The 26,319-nt window shown below is 38.0% G+C and overlaps 1 protein-coding gene across 2 annotated transcripts in view; it reads right to left on the bottom strand.

Moving 5' to 3' along the window:
* Positions 1-2,836: 2,836 nt before the first annotated feature.
* The window catches only part of TRIQK (triple QxxK/R motif containing), a 59,792-nt gene continuing 36,309 nt past the window's right edge, over positions 2,837-26,319 (bottom strand). For both annotated transcript variants that reach the window (XM_061346785.1, XM_061346786.1), the window contains 2 exons: positions 14,758-14,843; positions 2,837-3,816 (listed from right to left, as the gene is read on the bottom strand). In XM_061346785.1, coding sequence (XP_061202769.1) covers positions 3,703-3,816; positions 14,758-14,843 — 200 coding nt within the window. In that variant the 3' untranslated portion in view covers positions 2,837-3,702. The remainder of the gene's footprint in view (positions 3,817-14,757; positions 14,844-26,319) is intronic.

Below are 26,319 nucleotides of genomic sequence, written 5' to 3'. Positions count from 1 at the left end.
AATATGAACTTAGAGGCTAAAACTGCCTAGAATCATCCAGATATTCTAAAACTAGTAAGTATCACTGCTCATATTTGAACATTGTGCTGTTTACATTGCTTTAAAGTTCTTCCAAATGTATATATAATTCAGTGTGTCCAACATTAGTAAGAGCACCAAAATAGTTAAAATACATTTATTAATAAAATAGACACTGAGCAACTAATACAAAGATAAGTGGTCCAAAACCCAAGAAGTGTATTTCACTCTCAGATATAATTAAGGACAAAACAACCCACATGTTTGCAAGACAAAAATCAGTCTCTAAAATATGAGGCGTAGACAATGTAGCACTCCAGAAAGCAGAAATAACTTGAGGTCAGATTCTGATTTCCCCTTGGAGTAAATCAGAGTTGCAATTTCAGTGAACTCAGGGGAATCATAAATTATCAAACGAATCATGGAATGATTTGAGTTGGAAAGGACCTTAAGATCATCTAGTTCCAAACCCCCTGCCAGGGGCAGGGACACCTTCCACTAGACCAGGTTGCTCAACGTCCTGTCCAACCTGTCCCTGAACACTGCCAGAGGTGAGGCATCCACAGGCTCCTTGGGCTGCCTGTTCCAGTTTCTCACCACTCTCACAGTAAAGTATTTCTTCCCTATGTTAGATACATGAACTTCTCTGTTTAAGTTTGAACCCATTACCCCTTGTCCTATCACTACAGTCCCTAATGAAGAGTCCCTCTTGTCATCCTTATAGGCCCCCTTCAGATACTGGAAGGCTGCTATGAGGTCTCCATGCAGCCTTCTCTTCTCCAGGCTGAACAGCCCCAACTTTCTCAGCCTATCTTCATATGGTAGGTGCTCCAGTCCCCAGATCATCCTCGTGGCCCTCCTCTGGACTTGTTCCAATGGCTTCATATCCTTCTTACGTTAAGGACACTAGAACTGTACACAGTACTCCAAGTGGGGTCTCACGAGAATCAGACCTCATTTCTAACATTGTTGTGCTTGGGCCTTTTAGAAAACCAGCGATGTTTCACTTCATTTCATGTAAAGTGGTGGCCTTTACCTTGAAGAGACTATTGACATAGTCCCATTAGAAATTATTGTCCTAATAAGAGAAAAAGTATATTTGCTGCAATATTAACTGTGCATTTCTATGTACATGGAATAGAAGCCTATCCAGTTTATCAAAGTAAAAGAAAATTTTCTTTTTACATGAGAATATCTTTCATGTCAACAAAAAGGCCTGATCGAAATGAAGCCAACAAACTGCAAACTATGGCACTTGTGGGCAATATGGACTCATAAGTCACAGATCGGGGAAATTGCTTCAGTCACACATATACATGCTTCAGATTTTGTTTATAAGTCATAATTATGGGAAATACAATGTTCCTGTTATAGTAGCTTCATAAATTTGACTGTAAGAATAGCTTGCTTTTTAATCTAACTGATTCAGAAAGCAGGTTAAGAGACAACCTGCATGAAGGGGTAAGTATACATCTTTCTCAGGCCACGTATCACCTGGAGAGCTACATGCAGACATTAAGAAAGCAGTATTTCCAGCATTTCATGGAACAACAATATTGCTCATGCAAAGTAAAGGAGAGGTCTGCAGCTTCTGTGACATGTGGTGTGGCAATGGTGAAGTAAAAAGCATGTCACATCCAAGGAGACAGTTTGTGATATGCTTTTCCGTCCACTGAAAGCCAGGCCATGTGTCAGATAATGCTTCACCATGAATGCAACATGTTACTAAGCATCTGGTCACATGAGCATGTATTAGCAGACAATAAGTCATATGCATGCATAAATGTTAGGATTTGGTGTCTGTAACAGTCATAATTAGAAAATGAGGAATATTTGCACATATATGTTTATGTTTCTCTTTCATATTGTTCTTGGAAGACTCTTGTACTCTGAATTTCTAGAGGAGTTGTTTTGCATTGCATAAAGTGAAGGAGGAGAATGACAGATAAGAAGTGGATCCTTAGAGACTCATAATATATATGGTCATAGTTACCGTATGGTTTAAAAATTAACTGTATTGATCCAAGTTCCTTAAGTGGTGATAATGGAACTGTGTCAGTTTAAAATAAATATATTTTCCATTACAATATCTGCTATGATTTGTATCCCTTTGTTTTCAAAATTACTATAGGAAACCTTAGGCATTTCTGGAACAAGGCAGTAAATACCTCAGTTGCAACTATACCTAACATTCAGCCCTGAAATTGGTGTCAAAGATGAAGCCAACCTAGTTTGCTAATAGAATTCAGAATTATAATTACTTTTCTGGAAGTCAATCTGCCTAACTGCCTTGACACATTCAGCAAAAATGGCTTGATGCTTTTCCTGATATCAAAGTGAAGCCCAACTAGAGAAAGACTGACCACCTTTTTAAAAGGATGAAAACTGAACCTTTACAATGACAAGCTCAGTTATATGGCAAACTCAAAGCAGAACAGGATACAGCCAGAATTTTACATCTCCCTGCAGCGGCTTTGACATACCAACTTCTTCAAGTGGCTTGTGGTTATCAAAGGGATCAGAAATGTTATCTACAGTGCATATTCTGCAAGGTACTTTGCAAGAACTAAAGGATGTTAATCTAGCCAAGACTAGTAGTACTAGAAAAAATCTAGTAGTACTAGATTAGTACTCATGGAAAAAAACAAAACAAAACAAAACAACGAAACAAAAAAACAAAACCAAAAAAGGTTTCTTAATATTTACAACTTCTCACATTAGTTTGATGATTAAAATGATTGTGTAACTGAAATCTTTTTTACAACATCCTCCTAACAGGTAGAACAAGCTGATACCACAACCAGCAGGAACAGTATAATTAATATATGATTTTGACTTTATATTAATAATAGAGCAATACACTAATTAAAACCAACATCGACTGAACTTTCTATTTACACTAGTTCAGACAGCACAGGAGGCAAAGAACTGTATTTCAGAGGCATATGTGAATGTTAGAGCTTCTGTCATCCAGGTGCCATTTCTGACAGAACACATGTGTGCTGAACAGTTGGCAAAAGAATGAAAAAGATTACTGCAGATATATAGGCACACAGAATCTGGGATGACATAAAAATTAAGTCCATATAGGAGGTGACAGACTGCTTCTAAAAAGATATTTTTTCCCTACAATTTCTTCCATCTTCGTAAGCGCGTGTGTGCACACATGCACAAAAAAAGATTAAAAGGGAGAGAAAGGATGAGGGGGATTTTTGGTATATTTTAAATACAAATCAAGACAAGACTTTTTATTTGGCATTTCTGCTTCTTTTGGGAAAGGAAAAGGAAACTAATTTGGCTATTAGGAAGCTTTGATTCCTAAATTTAGTCAAGGCAGACTCTCCTCCTGTGAAGTCAGCATCAATACCCAGGATAATAATAGCACCTGTCTTTTGACATCAAAGTTCTCTGCCTGAGAAAACAAATAACGTAAACAACAAACTTCATGTATTGTAGGGATGCTCCTGGCTTTCCTGTTAACTGAATACACTTGCCTGGCATAAGTGTTCTCTTATTTTGGAGATCTGGAATGTAAAAGTGACTGACTGACGTATTGCAAAACTTTCTTATGAATTTGGACTGCAAGAAATGGTATCATTTACTGTCTCACAGTGAAGGGACTGTGTGTTCCTACGTAGTCTTGGTGAAGCTGAAGAAATCTTGATGATAGATTCATTGCATCTGCTAGTTTTCATCTGGATCCAGATCAAGGTCAACTTCATTGGAAATGTTAAGATAAAAGAAAGCATAGAAAGCCAACAAAAATACCAGTATAGCTGCAAGGACAAGTGCAACTTCCTGTAGGAATAAGAGAAAAAAGTAAAACAAAACGTGTTAGAAACAGTACCATATTTTCAGATAAATCAGGAATATTATTTCCCTTCTATAATGCATATCAAAACAAGATCAGACATATAATTGCACAAGGCATTGATACTTTAATGATTTCTTCTTTGTGATTACCATTTCAGAATGTTAAAATCCATTCACTTAATAAAGATTTTGGCGAGTCTGATACACTGCCAAAAATGGGATGGATGGCTTAAAGACTTAAAAATAGGAGCTTTATATCCTTTTATTATGCTGTTCCTTCTCTTTTAAAAGAAAAGACAGAATCCATAAACCACAGTTTTGAACACAAATTTAAGTTATGAATTTACACTGTGAATTTTGATGTTTTCTAGCAATATGTTACTGCTTTTTGCCAACAAATTTGTAATTTTTTAATGAAGCAAACACAGTATGGTGGAAGTCAACGAAAATTGCTACCTCTACCTCCCAACCTCCTGGCATGCATATATGGAGCTACAAAATCGTTCAGAATTGGATGAAACTTTTCTTCCTCCCTTTGCAATAAGGCAAAAAGCACAACAATATGCACTTGCGCTTGCCTCTCTTCCCATAAAATATTGCAACTTGCTGCATCTTCCGTAATTAACATAAAAGAGTCTTCCAAAGTATACATGATTTATAGCAGCTTTCAGAAGCAGAAAAATGTTTTTGCACTACACGTCATGCTCATTATGTGACTGCCTATCATCATATTCTATCTGAAAGCTGGACTCTGTTAAGCTCCAACTTTAGATCTCAAATAAAATAAATCATAGAATTATCATACTCTTTTTAACATTACTTCTTTCAAAGTGACACTATTTCACATTTCAAAGTTTTTAGTCTCCTGGAAAGCATAGCATACTTCCTATAGTGTTGACTTTCATTTTGCTAGACAATGAAAGAAGAAATACAAATTTGACAAAAATATGTTTCTGGAGCTCTCAGAAAGTGCGACTTCCACAGCTAACACCATGCACTGCTTCATCCTTTATCATCATGATGCATTTCTAAAATCTGAAGTGCTCAAAAGGAACAGGTTAGTTTGTTCCACCCTGAACTCCCAAATCTCAGCTTCATTTTGGCCTACAAACCATCTATATCTGAACAATCCAGCTATAAACTTAAAAGGAGAGAAGAAAAACAGTTCAGTGACTTTACAACAACTAATCTGAATCAGTACAGAAGATACCACATGAAACCAACTCTGCAGTGGGATTGAAACGAGATGCCTACACCATACCTAGACAATTGTACACCCTCTACCATCCAAGGACAGAATCTGACCCTCTTTGGTGCAGAATTTATTGTCCTTTAAAATAGGTCAAGAGAATTCTTCATGATAACGCCTGTTTCTCCCCTTAGACTAGAAGAGGAGTAGAGATGATACCTGTACTGTAGGACGAATTCTATTCAAGATCTCTAGATTGATGGTGGCTTTGTGAGCGATTTTGTGTGTCCACTGCCATGAAGGAGTTAAAACTATGTTGGTTTCATTTTTTTTTAAAGTCTAGCCCATAATCTGGCATTCTTCTATAGAACAGCATTTCATTTGCATTTACATGAATGCATTAACTAGTTCATCAGAATGTTGGATCAATAATTCAACATATGCCATCTAATAAACTTTGAAATACTACTGCCTAGTTGGCGTATGTTCTATAGGAATCTTTGTTCTATAGAAACCTTTGCTTTACATTTTATACAGATGATTAATTGAGATGTACTTTAAATTTATTTTACCACATTAAAATTGTTCCTGTAAATTCGCTGAGGCTGTTTGCTGCAGAATTCAACTACATTTCCCCCTTAGAATTATCATCTTCTGAACCTCATCCTCCTGATTTCATATGATTTGATTAAAAAAAAAAGTACATCTAATTCACTAATATATTAAAGGAAAGTGATTTTTGCTTTGTTGCAGTTGCAACACGTCAGTATCTCACAAAAGGGCATGGCAGCATCAGACAGGTTTCATTTATTTCCTTGTATCCACAGCTGTGCTCCCAGACCCATCTGGCCACGCAGCTACTAATCTTAAGAGGATGTAATAAACAAGTGACATACAACTGCAAGCTCCATCTGCTCAGGAGAGTGGACACAAAACCGTACAATGCAGGCATCGTTCACGCTTGACACAGAGAGCAAATTAATTCCAATATTGAAAAGTTTTTTTCCCTTGTCTGGATGCCATACTTGCCACACTTTGCTTTACAATAGGTTCACCTGTTCTATCCCTTCTTCTCAGCCACACTTCTGAAACACTGTGATTACAGCAGCAAAATTATGGGGAATGTTTGCATCAAAGATTTGTTTTCTAGGAAGCAGAACTGGGAAAATCCTACTTTTCTTCTCAAGCTGCCCAGTAACTGCTTTGACAGGAGTAGTTCCTTTATTCCTATGCCTAAGCTTTACAGTGAATAACACGGAGATAACAATGCTACTTTCCTTGCTCAGGCATTAGGAACTGGGTGTCTGGATCAGTATTTATTAACCCTCAGAATGAAAAGTCTTACTGAAATTCCAGATTTGAGAATTATGCAAGAACCTTAATTTTGAGTTACTAAAAGAGTACCAAAAATCTAAAATAAATGGCCTAACAAAGGAACACCTAGTTCTCAGCTAGTGATAGGCATTCTCTTAAGAATTGCATCCAGTTTATGAACTTTTATAAACATAAATTTTGCAATGTAAATAGCAAATGAGATGCTACACCACCAAACTGTCTTTGCAGGAATAGTCTATATTGTCATTTTAATTTGTTTTCTACTTATCAGGCTTTGCTATTTGTATTTTAAGCCATGCATAGAAATGAAATGTTAAAATACTCCCTGCTCGGCATATATAGCTCCCTTTCTCTTGCATTTTATGGATCATCCCCATCATCCCTCTGTGAAATCCATTTACTCAGAGGATTTCACCATGAATAATTAACCAATATAGAAAAAGTCTTATAGAAATAAACTTAAAATGATCACAGGGCTTATTCTCCTTTTTTCTTTTTTTTAACATGGTACAGAACACTAGGAAATAACATCCCTGCTCTCAAATCCCAAAGAAGTCTTCAAAAGGAACAGAATTTTCTATTATATTCTCTTACATTTAGAATCACATCTGTAGAATCCTACAAATTTCAGCCTGGTTAAGTTTTTGAGCAACTTTTCCATAAAGGAAACATATGCCATAACAGCATAATGTAGATTTAGTTCTTTCATTAGTTCTTTCATTTTTTGACTGTTCTATGTCTCTCATGCCAAAATACTTGGATAATGTCCTCAGATTCACCCTGACCGAGCAAGGTGCAGAGTTGGGTTCTAAACGAGATTAATCAGAAATTGAAAAAATAGCAATGAGGAAAAAAAGTTGGCTATAACAACACAAATCATAGAATCAGAGAATGGTTAGATTTGGAAAGTACCTTAAAGATCATCTAGTTCCTATCTCCCCCACCACAGGCAGAGACATTTTCCACTAGATCAGGTTGCTCAAAACCCTGTCCAACCTGGCCTTAAACACTTTGAGGCAATCCACATCCACAACTTCTAATTCCAGACACTGTGTATGGCACCATCACATCCCATGCATACAGGGAAATGTTACACTTTCAGGAAATTTCAGATTTTTTACATATATTTTTTTTATTGTCCTACAAAGAGAATCATACCTTTTGTATCTGCAAGCAGCTTAAAACTAAGTGAAAGAGTACCACAAATTGCTGTCTTTGAAATGCTAAACTGTCCCTACTGATTTCTGGGGAGATGAAAAGAAAATCATGCTGACCAAGGATACCTGTAGAATTTAAAGAAACATACTTGGACTTCAGAATAATGAACCTTTTCATCCCATATAATTTTTAGCCAAAAGACTTTATCTGGACATTCATCACTTTTTAGAGTTTGAAAACAATTGCATTTAAAAATGGATGCAGAACATTCTACAGCTAATAAGAGGTAACAAAAGTAACTTAGTAACTCATCAGTCATTTTTGTGTTTGGGTTTTTTTTACTGTAAAAATTTCAGATGGAAGAAAGACCATTTCTGTCTCAAGTAATGAGAGCAAGGTACTATTAGAGAGTCACCTAAAAGGCCTGGCTGTATGTTCACAAAGTAACAGGATTCATTTTAATATAGCTAAATGCAAGATAATATATACAGGTATCAAAGATGTAGCTAGTACTTACAAAGTGGAGGACTCTGTTTTGAAAAACAGTGACTCTAGAAAGTTTTTTGGATTTAAGGGGTAACCACTCCCTCAGCACTCTGGATGTGCAAAGGCAGAAGAGCTTCCATTAGGGAGATGAATGCTATTTATTTTATTATAGAGAAGAATGAGAGCTAGTTTGCTTACAGCATATAACTAAGGTGCTTCACAGTGTGGGGTCCTCCTATCTTGTTTACAAGAACCTCTTAAGGTCCAGCTGTGATTAGATAACATCTGTCTTGAAATAAGATGCCATTTCCTAGAAGCAAGAATGATTGAACATTCCAGTTACCTCTTGGGGAAAAAACAGACTTCCATGGCTGGGAGTCTTCTACGGTCAGATCTCTCAAAAAAGTACATTTTGGTTTAGCTTCGACTTGGGTTTGTGTGAAAATGAGTTCCTGGCAACCAGCCTTGGAGTTGGTAAACTCAGCCCTCTAGACTGCTCCCCTCCTTCAGGACACAGGGAAGACTTCAATTACTTACATGGTCAGTGCTGTATTCCAAACCCCTGAAGTACCATATTGTTAAAAGTAAAGGCACCTCATGCTTCAGTGCTTCAGACTTTTCTGTATAGGATAAAAGAAGTTTCCTTATTTTCCAGGAACCTTTCCTCCAATTGTGTTGATTTAATTTCTAGGATTTGAGGTTTTGTTGTTGTCAACTGTTATTTTGAAGTGTTAGAGATTGGTCTCAAGTACACACCAAAGCTGAATAAGATGGACTAGTGCTCTGAGATGGTACAGAAAATCCTCCTAAGCTCCTGCTTGGTGCTTGTGCATCTTGCTCCCATGTTCAAACTACCATGATTACTGTACTTACGTATACAGGTCAGGCCAGGGTCACAAGAGATCAATCTGACTTTGTTTTCCTGTCGTTTTTTTCCACGCCCTTCCATTTCAAGGTCAGGGATCAAAATCTGACTACTGAGATCACTGGGAATATCAGAGTCTGTTCACCAGTGGCACATTAAGCTGCCCTGCTCTTTATGTGAGGCACATAAGCTGGTTTGAAGACCCAGTATTTTGGCCCTTATAAAGTGTCTGGACTTCCCAGAAAGTATTTGGATGAAATTTTATGATCTGTAACATATAGAAGGCCAGATCAAATAATCTAATAGTCCCTTGCAGGCTTATTTTCTGCAAAGCTATGAAACTATATTCCCAACTTATCTTGGCAAATGTAGTCACTAACTTAGCAGATCATGAGCAGCATGAAATCAGAGAATACTATTTGCCAAAATACACCAGGAACGTCTTGTTATCTACTCATACATAACTTGTTCCATATGAGATACACTGTTAATAGTGAGCTAGCTAGCCACACAATAGATTAAGTAGATGGGCAAAAGAATGACAGACAGTAAGCTCTCAGTTTTTTAGGATGCATTTTTTCCTTAGCTCAATCGATATACTATGTTGCTAATAATTCTCTATGGAGTGGTATCCTGTAGTCAATTATGTTTTTGCAAGTGGATGTAAAATACTATTGTTCAACTTGTGTGTAGCTTTCAACAAGACAGAAAACTTCATCATCTATCACATGGACCACGGATTCACTCTGCAGCCTCTGAACAAGGTCTTTCCCCGAGACCTCCTATTAGTTTTGGCCTCTGCATACCAACCCCCCCTATATTTGGTGCTGAGTTTCTACATTCCTCAAACCATTTTCTGCTTGCCACCCTCCTGCTGGCACCTCCTCCTCACCCTCTGAGAGCCAAGTTAGCACTGATGGTGCAGACTGCTTGCTGCTTGAGCTGGCAAGGATGAGCAGGTGGGCTTCCACCTGCACAAGCTCCCTGTGAGGGATAACAAAACCACCACACAGAGAGGATTCAGAGGCTCCCTTTCTGGTACTGGTCTACCTTGACTTCAGCAAAGCGTTTTGACACAGTCTCCCCAGCATCCTCGTAGCTAAATTGAGGAAGTGTGGTCTGGATGATCGGGTAGTGAGGTGGACTATGAACTGGCTGAAGGAGAGAAGCTAGAGAGTTGTAGTCTATGGGGCGGAGTCTAGCTGGGGGCCTGTATCTAGTGGAGTGCCTCAAGGATCGGTACTGGGACCAGTATTATTTAATATATTCATCAATGACTTAGATGAGGGAATTGAGTGTACTATCAGCAAGTTTGCTGATGACACTAAGCTGGGAGGAGTGGCCGACACGCCAGAAGGCTGTGCTGCCATCCAGAGGGACCTGGACAGGCTGGAAAGTTGGGCAGGGAGTAACTTGATGAAATTCAACAAGGGCAAGTGTAGAGTCTTGCATCTGGGGAAGAACAACCTCAGGTACCAGTATAGGTTGGGGAATGACCTGCTGGAAAGTAGTGAAGGGGAAAGGGACCTGTGGGTCCTGGTGGATAGGAGGATGACCATGAGCCAGCAATGTGCCCTTGTGGCCAAGAAGGCCAATGGCATCCTGGGGTGTATTAGAAGGGGGGTGGTTAGTAGGTCGAGAGAGGTCCTCCTTCCCCTCTACTCTGCCCTGGTGAGACCTCATCTGGAATATTGTGTCCAGTTCTGGGCCCCTCAGTTTAAGAAGGACAGGGACCTGCTGGAGAGCGTCCAGCGCAGGGCAATTAAGATGATTAAGAGCATCTCCCTTATGAGAAAAGACTGAGGGAGCTGGGTCTCTATAGTTTGGAGAAGAGGAGATTGAGGGGTGACCTTATTAGTGTATATAAATATATAAAGGGGGAGTGTCACGAGGATGGAGCCAGGCTCTTCTCAGTGGCAAACAATGATAGGATAAGGGGCAATGGGTACAAACTGGAACACAAGAGGTTCCACTTAAACTTGAGAAGAAACTTCTTCTCAGTGAGGGTGACAGAACACTGGAACAGGCTGCCCAGGGAGGTTGTGGAGTCTCCTTCTCTGGAGACATTCAAAACCCGCCTGGACACGTTCCTGTGTAACTTTATCTAGTTGCTCCTGCTCCGGCAGGGGGATTGGACTAGATGACCTTTCGAGGTCCCTTCCAATCTCTAACATACTGTGTGATACTGTGTGATACTGCTACAAAGAATTCTGTCGTACCCAAACACCAGGAGACATACAGCACACTGCTTTCTCTACAAGTTGTTTCTCAAGACAGGGGTCCTGCTCTCCCAGTAGATACCATATATTTTGGCACTGTCTGCATTAGTGTCACATGTACAAGCAGAGCCACCACAATAGCTCTGCTACAATATTTAATCTTTAACCATGTTTAAAGAGCAAATATTGCACAAAAATACTAGCATGGTCACCCTGCCTGAACTAACTTTTGATAGTTATTAGTGCTCAGCTGCTTCTCTGACATTATCAACATGGATAAAACCTCTCATTGGGGAAATTAAAAGTACTAAATGCCAGTGACTCAAAGAAACTTTGTTACTTTAAGCCTTGCATTAAAATGACAAGGCAATCAAAGTTTGACAAGACAAGCTAATTAGTATGCCAGCAATGAAATGTGAAGGATCTCCAGGGGATTGGTTCTGAAAAGTTTTATGTCATTTACAGGGCTTTTTTTTTTTAAGCAAATGTTGTCAGCTTTCATGGTGAAATACACAACATCTGAATTTCATTATGTTTGTAGAAATTAAAGACTAAAATACCTCCATTATTTTCCAGTCCTCTTTTTTTTTTTTTTTTCCTTTCCCTAAATACTACACCAAGTCTTAGTTTACAGCCAGGAATATAAGCTCTTCAGGACACTAGTGCAAAACAACTCTAGAAGTAATAATGTGCACTAAAAATCCTATAGTTTCAAGTGTTGGTATGACACTTACTGTTTTAGGTATTTCACAGAATTACAAAAATATTCCTCTTGTCCAAGTAACTTGTACTTTTACATGTATGAGAAGAACATCCTTCCTCCACAATACTTTTACTAACTGCAACTTAGCTTTTTATAAGAAAATGTTTATATATTTTGAAATGCTGCACACTGCATTATGTACTGAAACCTGGATAAACAAATAAAATGTATGGTAAATAAACGTGGATTGGTAAGAACTTTGGACATTCTATCTGAAGTGCTGCCTACTTACTGCATTACACTGTGGTTATACTATTTTTTTTCTTCAACACAGATCGAAGTTAATCAACTCTCACTGCACAGAAGCAGAGCCTACACCACATAAAAAAGACTAAAATTCCAGCTTTTGGAAGGCGAATCATATTGTTTATCACTATGAGAAAACTTTGTTAATACGAGGTGACAACTGTGATGACACTTTCCCAGAGGAAGAGCTCAGGCACACTCAAAAGTCCTGAATATTAGGAAACAATTAAAGGAATGCACACTCAAGCCTAAAACAATTTAGTGAATGTACAGAACCTGAAGGGACAGGGAGTGATTTAACACTCTGCTGTCACACTAATCACAAGACTTCAAGCAATTCTAATTTCAAAATTCATCCAGGAGACAACAGAAGTATCTGGGATAGGTGTGGAGAATGAGTGCAAGAAGATTGCTTTTGAACAGCTGCGAGAACTTACAGTGGCCTGAGCAAAACAAGCCCTGCCTGAGAGAGGGGGGGAAGTTACAGGGCTTCACAACTAAACAGCCTCTCCTTGGGTCAGAACGGCGATTTCCCTGCAGGCACTCCAGGCGCATCCACTGCCCACATTGCAAAGCTCTGCTGAACTGGGGGAATAGAGCAGGGTGAAAAGTTGTCACTGCAAGACGAGAGGTGCAAGTTTACTCTGAGACATTAAATATGCCTCACTTCTGTGCTGAGCGCTGCACAGTCTGCCAGTAGAAGCCCAGTTTTATTCTACAGGGATTGACCATATTCTGGTAGAAGCATTGTAACATTTAGTAAGCCTGAGGTTGTTGGCATTAAGCAGGTTCAGTGAGAAGGATGCACACAAAGGCCCTGCTTTCCTTCCCCCCACAAGCATATCCCAAGGGAAAGGTGCCCAACCTACCTTCCCTTTTGCTTCTGTCAGCTTTTCTCAGCAATTAGGAAGCAAAGCAAATGACTGTGATCTGTTTGGGTATGATCCAGAGTCATATTTTAAGGTCCAGGTGTGCAAAAAATACTACAGCCCAAAGACAGTATTTTAAAGACTTTGGGATTTTTTTAAAGGCAGAAGCAGAACTGCAAACCTGAGACACTGTGCACTGCTATTATCAGAACCCCCAAAACACAACATCCCGTGACATGGAGAACATAGGTGTGCTTTGATGGCAAATCTCATTCTTACGTAGATTTCAGCTGGTGTTCTGCTAAAACATGCAGGAAAATATTTGCACAAAATACACTGTTCTCAATTTATTTTCTCAGTAATACTTCATTCTTCATTATACACAGGATTAAACATATGCTTTCCTATTCACCCTATTTTAAAATAAGAATAACTGAAGAAAATAAGGAATCAAAACAGGTTTTAAAGAACCAAGATTCATATTTTTCTCATTTGTGAAAGACATGCAAAAACCTTGCATGTTTTAGAACTGGACTGTACAGTAAAACAGTACTCCAAGTAGAACATCACTTTTAAAAGGTCATGTCACTGAAAGTAAAATGGAAAGAAAAAAAACAAGATCTAATAAGAAAGGAAGGGAAAAACACTGAACTCAAAAGGTTAATAATCTATCCCTTAAACAAAAAAGGCAATCTACTTTTTCTCATTAAAACCTGACACACAGCACTAACTGAGGAGCTTATGTTGTGAAAACATACTGCATTGCATGGTAATGCTTGATCGAGATCAGCAATCAGGAGCAAGAAGAAAGCACTGTTTCGTGATTATAATAGCAAATTCTGGAAGACAACCAAATACATCATCTGGCAGCTCAACAGCTGTTACAGCTTGGTAGTAATACCTTGGCATTTGCTATAAGCTATAACTTGAAAAAATTGATTTCTCATCTGCCAGAAACAAGAAAATGTTCTCCTTTTAACATTTCTGAAGTTTCTTCCACTAGAATATCCAGGTATTTGATCCTTTTTTTTTTATTTTGCTCAGTTTTTACCCTTGCTGCTAAGCTATTTGCATATTAACCTGATTAAAAAACAAGTTTGAGGGAAAAATAGTGGCTGCAACTTAAATAAAAAATATGCATTCAGATAAATCCTGTTTTGATGACACATTGGGTGGTAGACAGCATAATATATTCCTAATTGTCTTCCCACAGCCATGATCAAATAGTCATTATTATACTGCATACCTGCCTGAAAAAGGGGCTTTTTCAAAATAAATTTCAGTACCTTTCCATGTGTTTTGCTGTTAGTTAACCACCTTTTTCCAAGTTAGAAGCAGTAAAAAAGGATGTAGACTGAGATAATAATGCAAAGAATTTATAACACTTAACAAGTCTTCAAATTACTCCAGGGTATAGGATAAGAAGAGGAAGAAGGAAGATGCGTATTGCAACTTTTATAACTATATGAAATCATTAAAGCATTTGTTCTGAGTGTAGAGAGGCTCCTTGAAAAGATCAATTTTCCATGCATACAGTACTTTATTGACCCTAAAGTAAGTATGCATCATAACAAGGACATGGACCACTTAAAATCTTTTAGCATTTCAACTGTTCTAGTTATTTTAGGGTTAAGTAAAAGCAATCCATCATAAATATTTTAGATTCTGGCATTCCACTTAGATTCTGAAGTGTCATAAACAATATCTCTCAAAAATCAATATTCACACAGTACCTCTATGGGGAAAAGAAACAACATATACACAAAGGTGGTATAAGCCATCAAATAGATCTCTACCTTTACGCCTAGTGCAGTTTTCTTGGCCTCTGCTTTTAATCTTGTAGCTCTTAACATAGGCCTGGTTTTCTTATAATCTTGTTTTCCTAGAGTAGAAAAGCACATTTAAGGAAAATGACACAAAAAATAATATAAAGAATGTCAGCAATTATTTCAGTTGAAAAGTCAGATCTAACAGTTTGAAAACATCCCCCAGTCCAGCACTTTAAAGAGGAGCTACTCTGTGAGACTGGTGCTTCGTCTGTGGAGAAAAGGTAGCACAGAGAACGACAGCAACAAGCAAGAGCTAACAAACCAGTGTGGAACCTAGTACTCCAGAGGAATATAAAAACACACGAATGGTTAGCCATCCACTAGTATAATGTTTATTAAATTGTTCAGTAAGCATCAGACAGCAAATAAGTAGATTAAAGATGGATGATGGTTTTCCCTCTCATTTCAATCAAAACAAAATTTTCATTATAATTTTTGTTGGTTATTCATCCCTAATGAATATATAAATGTATAATACAGGACATTATGGTGAGTGCAAATGTTTCATCATTACGAACCAGAACATTATTTGCAAGTATCAGAACTCAGAAACATGCGTGTCAGTCCAAGTAAGCGCTTATAAAACCACTGCTTCACACCACGTGCTTGTAGAAACGTGTTACACAGAATCTTCTGTCTCAGATGAACTTTTAAAAAGTTATGGGGACTATCTCTTGCAGGCACAAAGAGTACAGCCAAATGCTTGATTACTGTGCATCTATATGAACTGAGTTCAGAAAAGGACACAGAAGTACTCAGAAATGGCAAAATCATTTATCTCAATAACATAGAATAAAATGCTTGATATCTCTCAGGGATATTTTTGCTTTCTGAAGGGGCTGTTATTTCTGTATTATGTACTATTTAAGTTAAAATGAGTCAAGGTTCAGATACAGTCACAAAAGGAGGAGAAAGAAAAGAATAAGCAGGGAAAAAACTCAGAGAGGTAGAGCTTCAGTGTAACTGCTCTGGCTGTTCAAAGATGTCCTTTCCATTCCCCCTGCTCCCCTAAATATATACATGCCCTTATGTCCTTTTTGCCTATTTCCAAAGCCAAGCTACAATGATGTAAGCAGGAGTGTCTGGCTGTTTTTAAACCACTAATTTTATCTAGTTGTACATTAGCTTTCATTATTGTTACATTCAAGTAATTCAACCTTTCCTCTAAAACTGTGCCCAGTAGTTTTCTGTATGCAATACTCCCATTTGCTCAACCAGATGTGATCTGGCATTCATAATCACTAGTGCAATCTTCTATTTTATGATCACCTTCAAAACTGGAATATTTTGCAGTGGTGAAATTCTAAGACATGAGTTGCAAAATAAAGTCTTCTCGAGTGATACACTGGACTCATGAAAATGCACCTCTGCTTTCTCTATCACTGCTCATATTCAATACAGAGCAACTCTGTAGCATACTGTGGATGCTAAACTCACATTACAAATTGCCTTCATCGCATAATTTCTCCTCAACCCTAGGGATTATATATTGTGAACATCTCCATACTATCCTTTGGTCAGGTATTATTCATGACAGACCTGAAACAACTTAGAAAAATAACCGAAACTGTATCTACTGGTGGAGGGAAGTATATATACAAGGAACCTTTTTAGAGGATGAAGTGAAGAAAAGATGACTATTTATGTCTCATGCTCCAATACATTCATCCAGTCAATTTATCTCAATTGCAGGACAGGATTATTCTTCAGAAATCAGTGACATCTGGAAATAGGATGCATCAAGAGTACAGTAAGTTTTTTGAACAGTTAGGGAAAGAATTACAGGAACCACCAAAATGGCTAAGTCGTAAGAGGAAGCCAGCCAGAAAGAGTACGTTTCTTCTCCCTAAAGTACTGCAGTCATATTTTTGCTATGAAATAGTTAAAGAGCTGTCAGAATTTCCATTATAAATGGCAGGAGTTTATAACTCATGAAAATTCACTCCAGACCAAAATTTGGCATAGATATACCCCAGCCTTGAATTTTTTTGTTTATTTGTTGGGAGCCAGCTTTCAATAAAGCGATGCAGCTGTTCTTACTTACTTGTGAACAAACTATGGAAATTTATCCTCCTGAGATGTTTTAAGCACGAAAAATACCTTTGCTCAGAAGTATATAACTGACAAGGACTAAGTTCAATTTCAGTTCTCATAATTCAGGTTTACTGCTCTCCCACCTGGGGTAAATAAAGCAGGATAGTCAGAGGTTTCCCTTCCAGTGATGCAACAGCATTATATAATGAAGCTTTGTAAGGATCATTAGGAATGGGAAACAAGTGAGCTACTGAAACTCATTTACCCTTCCTCCAATGGCCTATTCTCCCTCTTTCTCTCCAAGGGTCAACTGTGAAGGTGATACAAGCAGGAATAAACATTGCACAGGAGACCCAGTGTGTGAACTTGTGAACTGCATCTACTGGCAGAACCAAATCTATTATTAGAAAATGGAAAGCTTATTGGTGTTATTTCCCTTGGTTTCAGACACTATGCTACTGTTTATTGTTTATCATGGCTATGGCTAAGACTGGATTCTACTTATCTAGAGAATACTTCCAGATTTATATTAAATCCGATATGAACAACTAACCCCCCTGCATAACAAATAGGCTATTTCAATAATGACTCTAGAGCTGGTAGTCCTCCAAATCTATGCACCTGCCATTAATTTACCACTCTCCTTCCTAAATGTAATAGCCAAAATGAAAAAAAAAAAAAAAAAAAAAAAAAAAAGGTAGGGAAACAGTCTGAGTCCACCAAGTGCAAAAGTTTAAAAAGGGCATCTGTGGAGTTCTTGCAATGAAAACCAGATTCAGCAGTTGTACTGAAAGACTTTTAAAACATCTGAACTTTCTGAAGCCTTGGGAAAGACATCTGCACTACAGAACTATAAAGAACTATGAAATGCAAAGCCCCTACCATGTGAATACTGATCACTGCCACCTGGAAAACAAACAGAACTAAGTAATACAGGCCCCCTATGTTCTTTCGGGCCTGCAAATTCATCCAGTTGGGATATGTATATTCACACTCCCAATGTCTTCTAGTTTTATCTCTATTACCCTGCAAACTTTCTTGTACATTTATCTGTCAAGAGTCATCACGATTAAGCTGTTTCTTCTTCCCAGGAAGTGATCATCAAAGCCAGTTAAGGCGGACTCATCAGACAAAGCCCCATTTATCTGCTTTATCCAATGTCTATTAAAGACACAGAGTTTTCCCGAGGGAACATACAAAGGCAAGAAGAAACCAAAAAGAATTGGAGGATTTCCAGACCAAATCTTACTTTTTGTATGACTTAAGCAAAATCCTTTCCTCTTCTACTTCTCACTAGTGTTATTAATTAATATCCTTTCAAACTTCAGTGTCAGCTTTTCTTCACTTTTTTATAACTTACCCTAATTTCCTTTTAAAAAATTTTTTCTTAGAAATTTGCCACTTCTTTCCTTACAACTTTTTGTAAGTCCAACATGTTCCATTTTTAAGGCCAAGGAACTAGTCCGTTATAAGACAACTTTTCCTACTGACTACAGCCACCATCTCTCTTCTTTTCCTGCCTCCTGTCAGTTCCTCCCAAGACCACATGCAGAGACCATCCACCTTTCCGTTTCAGCGCTTGAAGTTGCCTTTGCCCTTTGGAAGCTCTCCAGAGCTCAGCCTCCATCTCGCCCTTTCCTTCTATCCTTCTTGCACATTTTTTCCCACTCCTTTGGTGGCAAAGTGACCTCAGTAGCAGCTGAACTGAGTTGTGCCCTGTTTACAGATCCAGCTTGGAAAACTTTCCAAAGGTAAAAATGAAGACTACTCTGCTAGGTGTGGAATTAGAAAAGGATGAAGACAAGGTGAAATATAGGAACTTTTTTCAGAATTAAACAAAGCTATACTGCAAAAAATGCCAAAGTGTCTCCCTTAGAGCATGTATTAGGGATTCACATAATACGTAACATGTGCTTGTTTCTCCTCATGTAGCTAGGATTAAAAATCTATGGATTTGAAAATAATTTTTGTTATTTACCTCTACTCATAAGGCAAATTGAGATCCTATATATCTTCTACTTAGTAATTTTCCTAACATACTACAGATGACCTGATCTTCTATATTCAGTATTTTTCTTGATTTAAACCTTCAGTGACACTATGAGTAATGCAAAAATCAAACTAAATAATACATATGAGCTAGAAAAGTTCATGAAGTTCTGGGTGACTGTTTTTAGTCTGCAGAAACACTATGACATTATCAGGTAGCATGCATAATGCTGTACTGTTGCACACATACCAAGCTCTGTTATGCATGTAACTGGGAATGCAACATGCTGAGCACTATATTTAAGAAAACTGACTATATTTATGATTGTGTTTGAAGATGCTGCCATAAAGACAAAACCTGAACAAATCTCTAGAACAACTTCATGAAGGGGAAAACAAAAAGAAATAGATTCCCAGCCCTTCTAGATATTTACTTTTTCATTATAACAATAGCTCATTACTGGAATTGAATAACAGACTGAAGACTGCCTCTCTGCCTTTCAATTCATCAGGCTTAAGCAGAAACAGGACTGCATCTTTGGCCTTTGTTGATGCTGCTGTCCAAGCTTATTATCATATGAATATCTAGTTATTGTTTTATAAATGTTCACATTTCAGGAGCTCCCTGATTTCTTTTCTTTCAATAGACTTTACAATATCCACCTTCATTATCATCATGTGGCAGCATTGCTCTTCTCCTGCATTTGCTACTTTAAAAATTAATGCACTGCTATTTTCTGAATACTGTACTGCGTAAGCTGCTTATGAGTACATTATGCTATCAAGCAAGCACATGCAGAAAAGCTTCCTAAACTGTTATTCTTTCAATGAAAATACAGCTGGTTCTGCTTCAAAGGCACTTCTTTTCACCTGCAAATGGACTTGCTCCTACAGTTATTCCTCAATTCATTGTCTTTTATTTGTGTCTGCAAATCTTTAATTGCCTTTAATTAGAAAAAAGTAAATTCAGTGCTTTAATCTTGCAAATACATTCAATCATAATTCTGTCTGGGATGAATACCAAGTTCTATTCACTGACTGATCTTTATAACAAAGGTATATAAATTTATTGTCCGTTTATATAGACCACACCAATTAAGCCACAATGGAAAAGCAAATAGATAAGAGTCAAAATATTTGAAATGAGAAATGTGCAATCTAAATTTAATTACTGAGACAAATTATTTGAAGATGAGTTATTTACAGCATGCCAAAAAACCTGACAGATAGCAAAATTTGCTAATCAACATTACAGATTTAAAATTCCTTTCAACACTTTCACTATAATTTGTAACAAGCAACAAACTGCTGTCCTGAATCTTCCTGTGCTGGTATTATAGTCATAATCAAAACATTAGTAAGACATTTTCCATACAGTAGCAACACATTTCATATGTTAAAGTATTGCTTAAGGTGTAATAAAACTACAACTACTGGCTAAATTTCAGTTACCAATAGCAGTTTAACTGAAGTACGTTAATGTAACTGATGCTGAAACCCATACTACAATGTATACATAGCTAATTAGAAACCAGAGACAGACTGTAGCAGGCTTTACTGTCAAACTGGAAGTGTGAAATCGCACACCTAGTTAAGCTGAAATCAGCATTCTTGTTATGACTATTGATCTGAATTAGTGAAGGTTCTAGGAACACTCCACAAAACCCCACAAAACAAACACAGAACAAGAAAACAGTACTCTGGTCTTTGCAGGATTCCCAGTCAGACTGCAAGCATCCCCTCCTTTTCCCTGCTGTAACAGAGGGAAAGGAAAAAGATCGCACTGGCAGGGGTGAAGGTCCATGCAGGAGGAAGGCTCAGTCATGCTATCCTCCACAACCTCCTTACATGCAATACACAGAAAGCCACAGCCACTGCACCTGACTCCAGATTTAGGTGATTGCTTGCTTAGGTCTCTTTTACTTTCCATACACAGATTCCTCCAAGGAGTGACAGACAGCAGACTAGGGCAGCCTAAAGTGCTCTCTGGCAGTGACTACTTTACTGCCACCAACAACAGCGAGAGCCTACTGATGTTCAGCACCCAAATCAGGTGGATAGGTTTCACTTCCAAGGTTAAGCAGAATGGAGTCAAAGAAATGAAAGATCTAAAGGACAACTGGAGAAGAACTTGTTTCCTACATGACTTTATCTGGACTCAGGACATTTGCGCACATGGCCACATTACTTAGCACTTTATTACTATAGAGAAAACATCACACTCATGAAGGGACTGTAAAGCTGTAGTTGCTCAGGAAGCTAGGGTAGCTGAGTTTAGGGTATTTCCAAAGGTGGAGGTTCCACAGTCTCCCTGAGCAACCTTTTCCAACATTTGACTATCCTTCTGGTAAAACCATTATTCTCCTATCCAATGGGAATTTCCATGTTCTAACTTGCCTCTTGTCCTACCATTGCACACCTTTGAGAAAAGTTAGGCTTGACCCTGTCTGTAGCTCCCTATTAAAATTGTAGACAGCAATTACACCTCAGATTAGCCTTTTGGAGCTGAATAAAGCAGCGCTCTCAGCCTCTGCTTGTACATCCTGTGCTTCGGATGGTCATCTTGGCCCTTCACTGGACTCACTCTATTTATGCCCATGTCTTCCTAGTTTTCTTGAAGATGGACATGGCATATGCCTTTTTCCAGTCATCAGGGACGCTTCCCTGGAACCAGCTAAACGTCTGACAATTCAGGGAAAATTTGTCCATAAAAATCACGTTGTCTGAAACACCTTAATGTAGCTATAGTAATATAACTAAAATGCACCTAAGGAATTCAGTAGCAACTATAACATCAAGTCAACGGACTAAAAAGTTCATAGCTTGCATTTTCAACAATTTCATAGCTTAACAGTAGTTCATTTTTTAATAGCAGGGAACATAACTATTTTTTCCTACATGCCCTGTGGCTCCTCAGTACTCAGCTCTATCATTTCATACACAGTAGAAGAATTTTTCTTTAAGTGTCTTTAATAATGCCAGCAAGTTAGATGTCTGGCATGGGGAAAGGAGTGTTTTGTCAAATGCATCACCCAGATCCATAACGGTACCTAGAACCTAGCTTCTAAGGTGTGTGTACAGAAGTACATAACCTGGTCTAGTGGAAAGTGTCCCTGCCCATAGCAGGGGTTGGAACTAGATGATCTTCAAGGTCCCTTCCAACCCAAACCATTCTATGAGTATGAAATAACTTTGAGAGATTTTAAACCAGTCACTGTATACTCACTGATTAACCGAACTTCAGCCAGTGAAATTCTGTGTAACTCTGACACGCACACCTGACACATCTTCAATACCATGTCTCATATCTAACACTAACTCTAAACCTGGAAATAACTATTTGTTTAGGATGTAAGCGCCTGACCTTGAACACTTTCAGGGACGGAACAACATTTTAGGCCCAAACATAGCTAAAACCGCACATCAGCAACAGCATTATGATCTGTGTTTGAGAATCAGCCACAGAACTCTGAACTCATGTCTACAGAAAGACCAAGATCCCAAGTGTTTATTACTGGGTTTTGTGCTCTTAGTGTCACACAGACATACTCAGTGACCATTCTTTCCCTGAGAAGAAGTGAGATTTTCTTATTTTTAATTGCTGTGATTCCAAAGGGAGTTTTTTGAGTCTTAGGTTAACAGAAACATTTTGATGTGTCTTATTCCTACTTATGAGTATGTCTGTACTCAGAAAAGGCATGAAAACCCCCTACAGCCTCTCTATTTTATACAGGTTTAATGGCAGCTCAAATCACTGACCATTTTTCAATCCTGAGAGACGGAACAGCTTGACACTAATAACACATTTGCAAAGGACACATCATCATTTAACACAACATTAAGTGCTCAGGGACAACTTTTTACCATAGACACAATGTGCTCTGAGCTCAGGGTTGACATTTAATGCTACAAAGATAATCCAACCAGTCATTCATGAGGGGTAAATTAATTTTCAAGCAACTATATTTCAGCTTTAAGCCAACAACAAGGATGCATTAAAATGAATAAGTTCCTTTAATGCTGCATGCAAGATTAAAAAAAAACCAACAAACCAATAACACAAAATATAAAGCATTCTTAAGTATACCATAATATACCCATTTAATTATTGCTATCTTTCCCTGATTTCAAATTAGAAGTCTAGAAATATCTGTTAAATACAGTATTCTCATTGGAAACAGAATCCCTTAGAAAATCCCTCAGAATTTGCTATGAGTTGCCATGAAAAGCAGCATTTCATTAAATAAATGCTTTACATTTAAAATTTGTATTAGACATATGTTGATTTTAATGAGTAATTAAGAACCTATTTAAATTACCACCTTTTCTGATTCTTCTTTTAAGGAATATTTTAAAAATCTATATAAGCAATTAAGAAAAGAACTTCAGTAAACTGGTTATCAGCAATGTACAAACCAAAAAAGAACATCAGTACTTTAAATCAGCTGATGAGTCCGGTAATTTCATTGTTTTCAATACCTGTAGAATATACTCAATTAACTGCAAGACCTTAATAAAAGATCTTAAGAAAAGCACTAAAAATATTGATGCTTAATAGATATTATTTGATGGGCAATCCTTTTTCATCCCTTTCAATGCTAAATGAACTTTTACAGTCTTTAACTCAAGCCCAACAGGCGCATGCCTACAGCGCTAAAACATAAGAGTTCCAGGTTAAAGAGTATCTATTTTCAACATACACAGGATCATAGTATAAACTAGGTTCAAAAAGATCTTTTAAAATCATCAAGTCCAACTGTTATAGCAGCACTGCCAAGTCCACCACTAAACCATGCCCTAAGTGCCTCAGCCACATAGTTCTTGAACACTTTGAGGGACGGTGATGTTCTTTTTTCCAACAACATCCTTAACATTTCCTACTCAAACAGATAGCTATGAAAACATCACATACCTTCCTTAAAAATAAATTAACACAAGTAATCTGAAATAGATCACTGGGTGGTTGTTCTGGCTCTTTTCTTTGCCACCTACATAATATATACACACATTGATGTGCCCATGCAGTTTTGAGCACATTTTTATTACTTCGCTATGGAACAGCTACTAGTAGTTGCATTTCTACACAAACAACCATGGTTTAGTACAAATTCTGGAAATGAGAAAAGCAAAACAAAAATACTACTGCTTAGGAGTGAAGTAACTACCATTAAAGTAATTAAAAGCCATGTTTTTTCAAACATTTGATTAGATGATTTTTGGACAACAGAAACTATTGTACTATTTCTTTGATGATGAGAGGTATGAAAAGGCAGAATAAGGCATGGTAAGCGGGACATGCAGCACACAAAGAGTCTTTCTGCCTTTCTGAGACAGACTGCGCCCAGCTCCCATTTGACTTATGCTGATTTTATTAACTTTGTTGGCGGCAAATAGAGGAAAATGTGATACATCCTGAAATAGCTAGAAACAGACTTATAGTCAGAGCTCTTTAGGAAGATGGAGGTAGAGTGCAGCACCATCATTCCAGAGCTGCAAAAGTCCTGAGTGTGCTCCTCTGGTCTTTTCCATCTCTGTCTCTAGAGGCCTCAGAATTTTTTTAATATATCCCATTTGAAGGTGTATTCATAGCTCACTTAACAGGGGAAAAAGCTGAACAGGAGGGGCTCTGCCAGATAGAAGCCAAGTAGCAAAGACAAGACAGAGATGATTACACTGTTGTCACAGATACTAATCTGGAGCACACAGCCATGCTCCACATGGGGAGTACAGAAACACGGGTCCTTGAAAATGGAGATGGCACAGCCTCACTAGCTTTCTCCCGGTGCTTCACTAGGTTTAACATGGAAAGTTTCCTCATGTCTAATATCTAACTCAAACTTCCTGCACTGACCTCTTAGCACGTTTTTTGTCATATCTTCCACTGACTTGGAGGACAGTTGATTTATTCCCTTCTTTGCATAAGGATTTTACATATTCAGTGGCTGCCACTGCATCTTTCAAGTCTTCTGTTCTTCAGGTGGAACCAGCCCTTCAGTATCAGTCCTTCAGTCTTTGTTTTCTAGGCTCCTCTTGCTCTCCTCTAGACTTTTTTCTGATCTTTGTACAGAACTGAATACAGCACTTCATCTGAGGCCTTACTGGCATCTTTTATATATATACTCTCCTTGCACATTGAATAATAGTCTGCCTGAGACACTGCTCACTGTGACAAACTCTTTTTCCAAAATCATTGCCTAAGCATTCCTTATCCATACTCAATCTGTAGGTTGATTACTTATACCAAAGTTAAGAATCTTGCCCTTTTCCTTGTTGGACTATATCCTACTTTTCCAAGCTACTTCATCAACGTCTTAAATGTAGGTTGAATTCTAATCTTAACCTCTTAGCTCTTTACTGCCTCCCATACTGGTGTAATTTGTAAATTCATCATCTCACTTGCAATTCACATCGGGTCCAGGACAGACCACTATGAATGCCTCATTACACCTTTACAAACAGACACTAAACCATTAATATCTCCCAAGAATGGCTTTCATACCAGTTCGGTGCCCAACTTGCAGTAGCATATTCACGCATCTCTACTTTGCTTACCAGAATAAATTGTCCAAAAGCCTTGACAAGGTCAAGGCACATAGCACCTCTTCCCCATCAATAAGGTTTCCTACTCTGTCAGAAAAGGTAACTGAATTGATTTTACAGATCATGTTGGCTGTTGCTTACCTCCTCGTTGTACTGTGAGTGCTTACAAGAAACCGTCTGTTCCTGTCCCAAAGAGCTTCCTGTGAAGGCTGAGGAAGTTGCATTCAATAATTTATTAAATGTCCCATCTGTTTGCTTGTTATTGTGATGCTGGCTTTATAATTACTAGAGGTTAACTCCAATAAAAGCTGGCCTGTGTTTCAGCAGGAAGGTAGGACAATACTACCAATAGTTCCTCACCGAGAGCACTTAAAGACAATAGAGAAAAATACAGACACTGATGACCAGGTCATCCAATTCAGTTGCCCACAGTAAAGCATATTGATGGGACAGACGTTCCTCAAAGAATCTTCTCTTTTCTTCTTATCCCTGCAATTACATAGCCAGAAATTTCTCCCATTGTCTTAATAAATTACTTTCTTTTGACCTTGACAGGAGCAACTGAGGTCACAGAAGTCAAAGATTCCCTACTGGGGTATTTTTTTAGGAAGAAAACCAACATACACTTAAATGATTCTAAGACCATGATCAAAATGAAAGCAATACACCCTTCCCTCTTTCCCCACTGAAAAAAACCCCTTCAATAACCCCAGCTTATCTGAACCTGCAAGAAACCCTTCCAGACCACATCTCCGGGAGTAAGTTTAACCTATTGAGTACATGAACAGGACCAAGCCAACCACTGCCTGAAAAATGTTTTCAGTACCAGTAATTAGAAATTTATTCCCAGTTACTCGGGTGGATATCATGCTACTGCCAGACAACATCACCAAGTCATTCACAACAACGGCTGCTGAATAAGCACCATGTCACCAAATACTGTAATAATAATATTAAAGGCTCTGG

Source organism: Neopsephotus bourkii, unplaced genomic scaffold (genome assembly GCF_033783945.1).
Source record: "Neopsephotus bourkii isolate Nb327-2 ecotype Australia unplaced genomic scaffold, CSIRO-AGI_Nbou_v1 NB_275, whole genome shotgun sequence".
Classification (NCBI taxonomy): domain Eukaryota; kingdom Metazoa; phylum Chordata; class Aves; order Psittaciformes; family Psittacidae; genus Neopsephotus; species Neopsephotus bourkii.
This window is presented reverse-complemented; position numbering and strand designations above follow the sequence as displayed.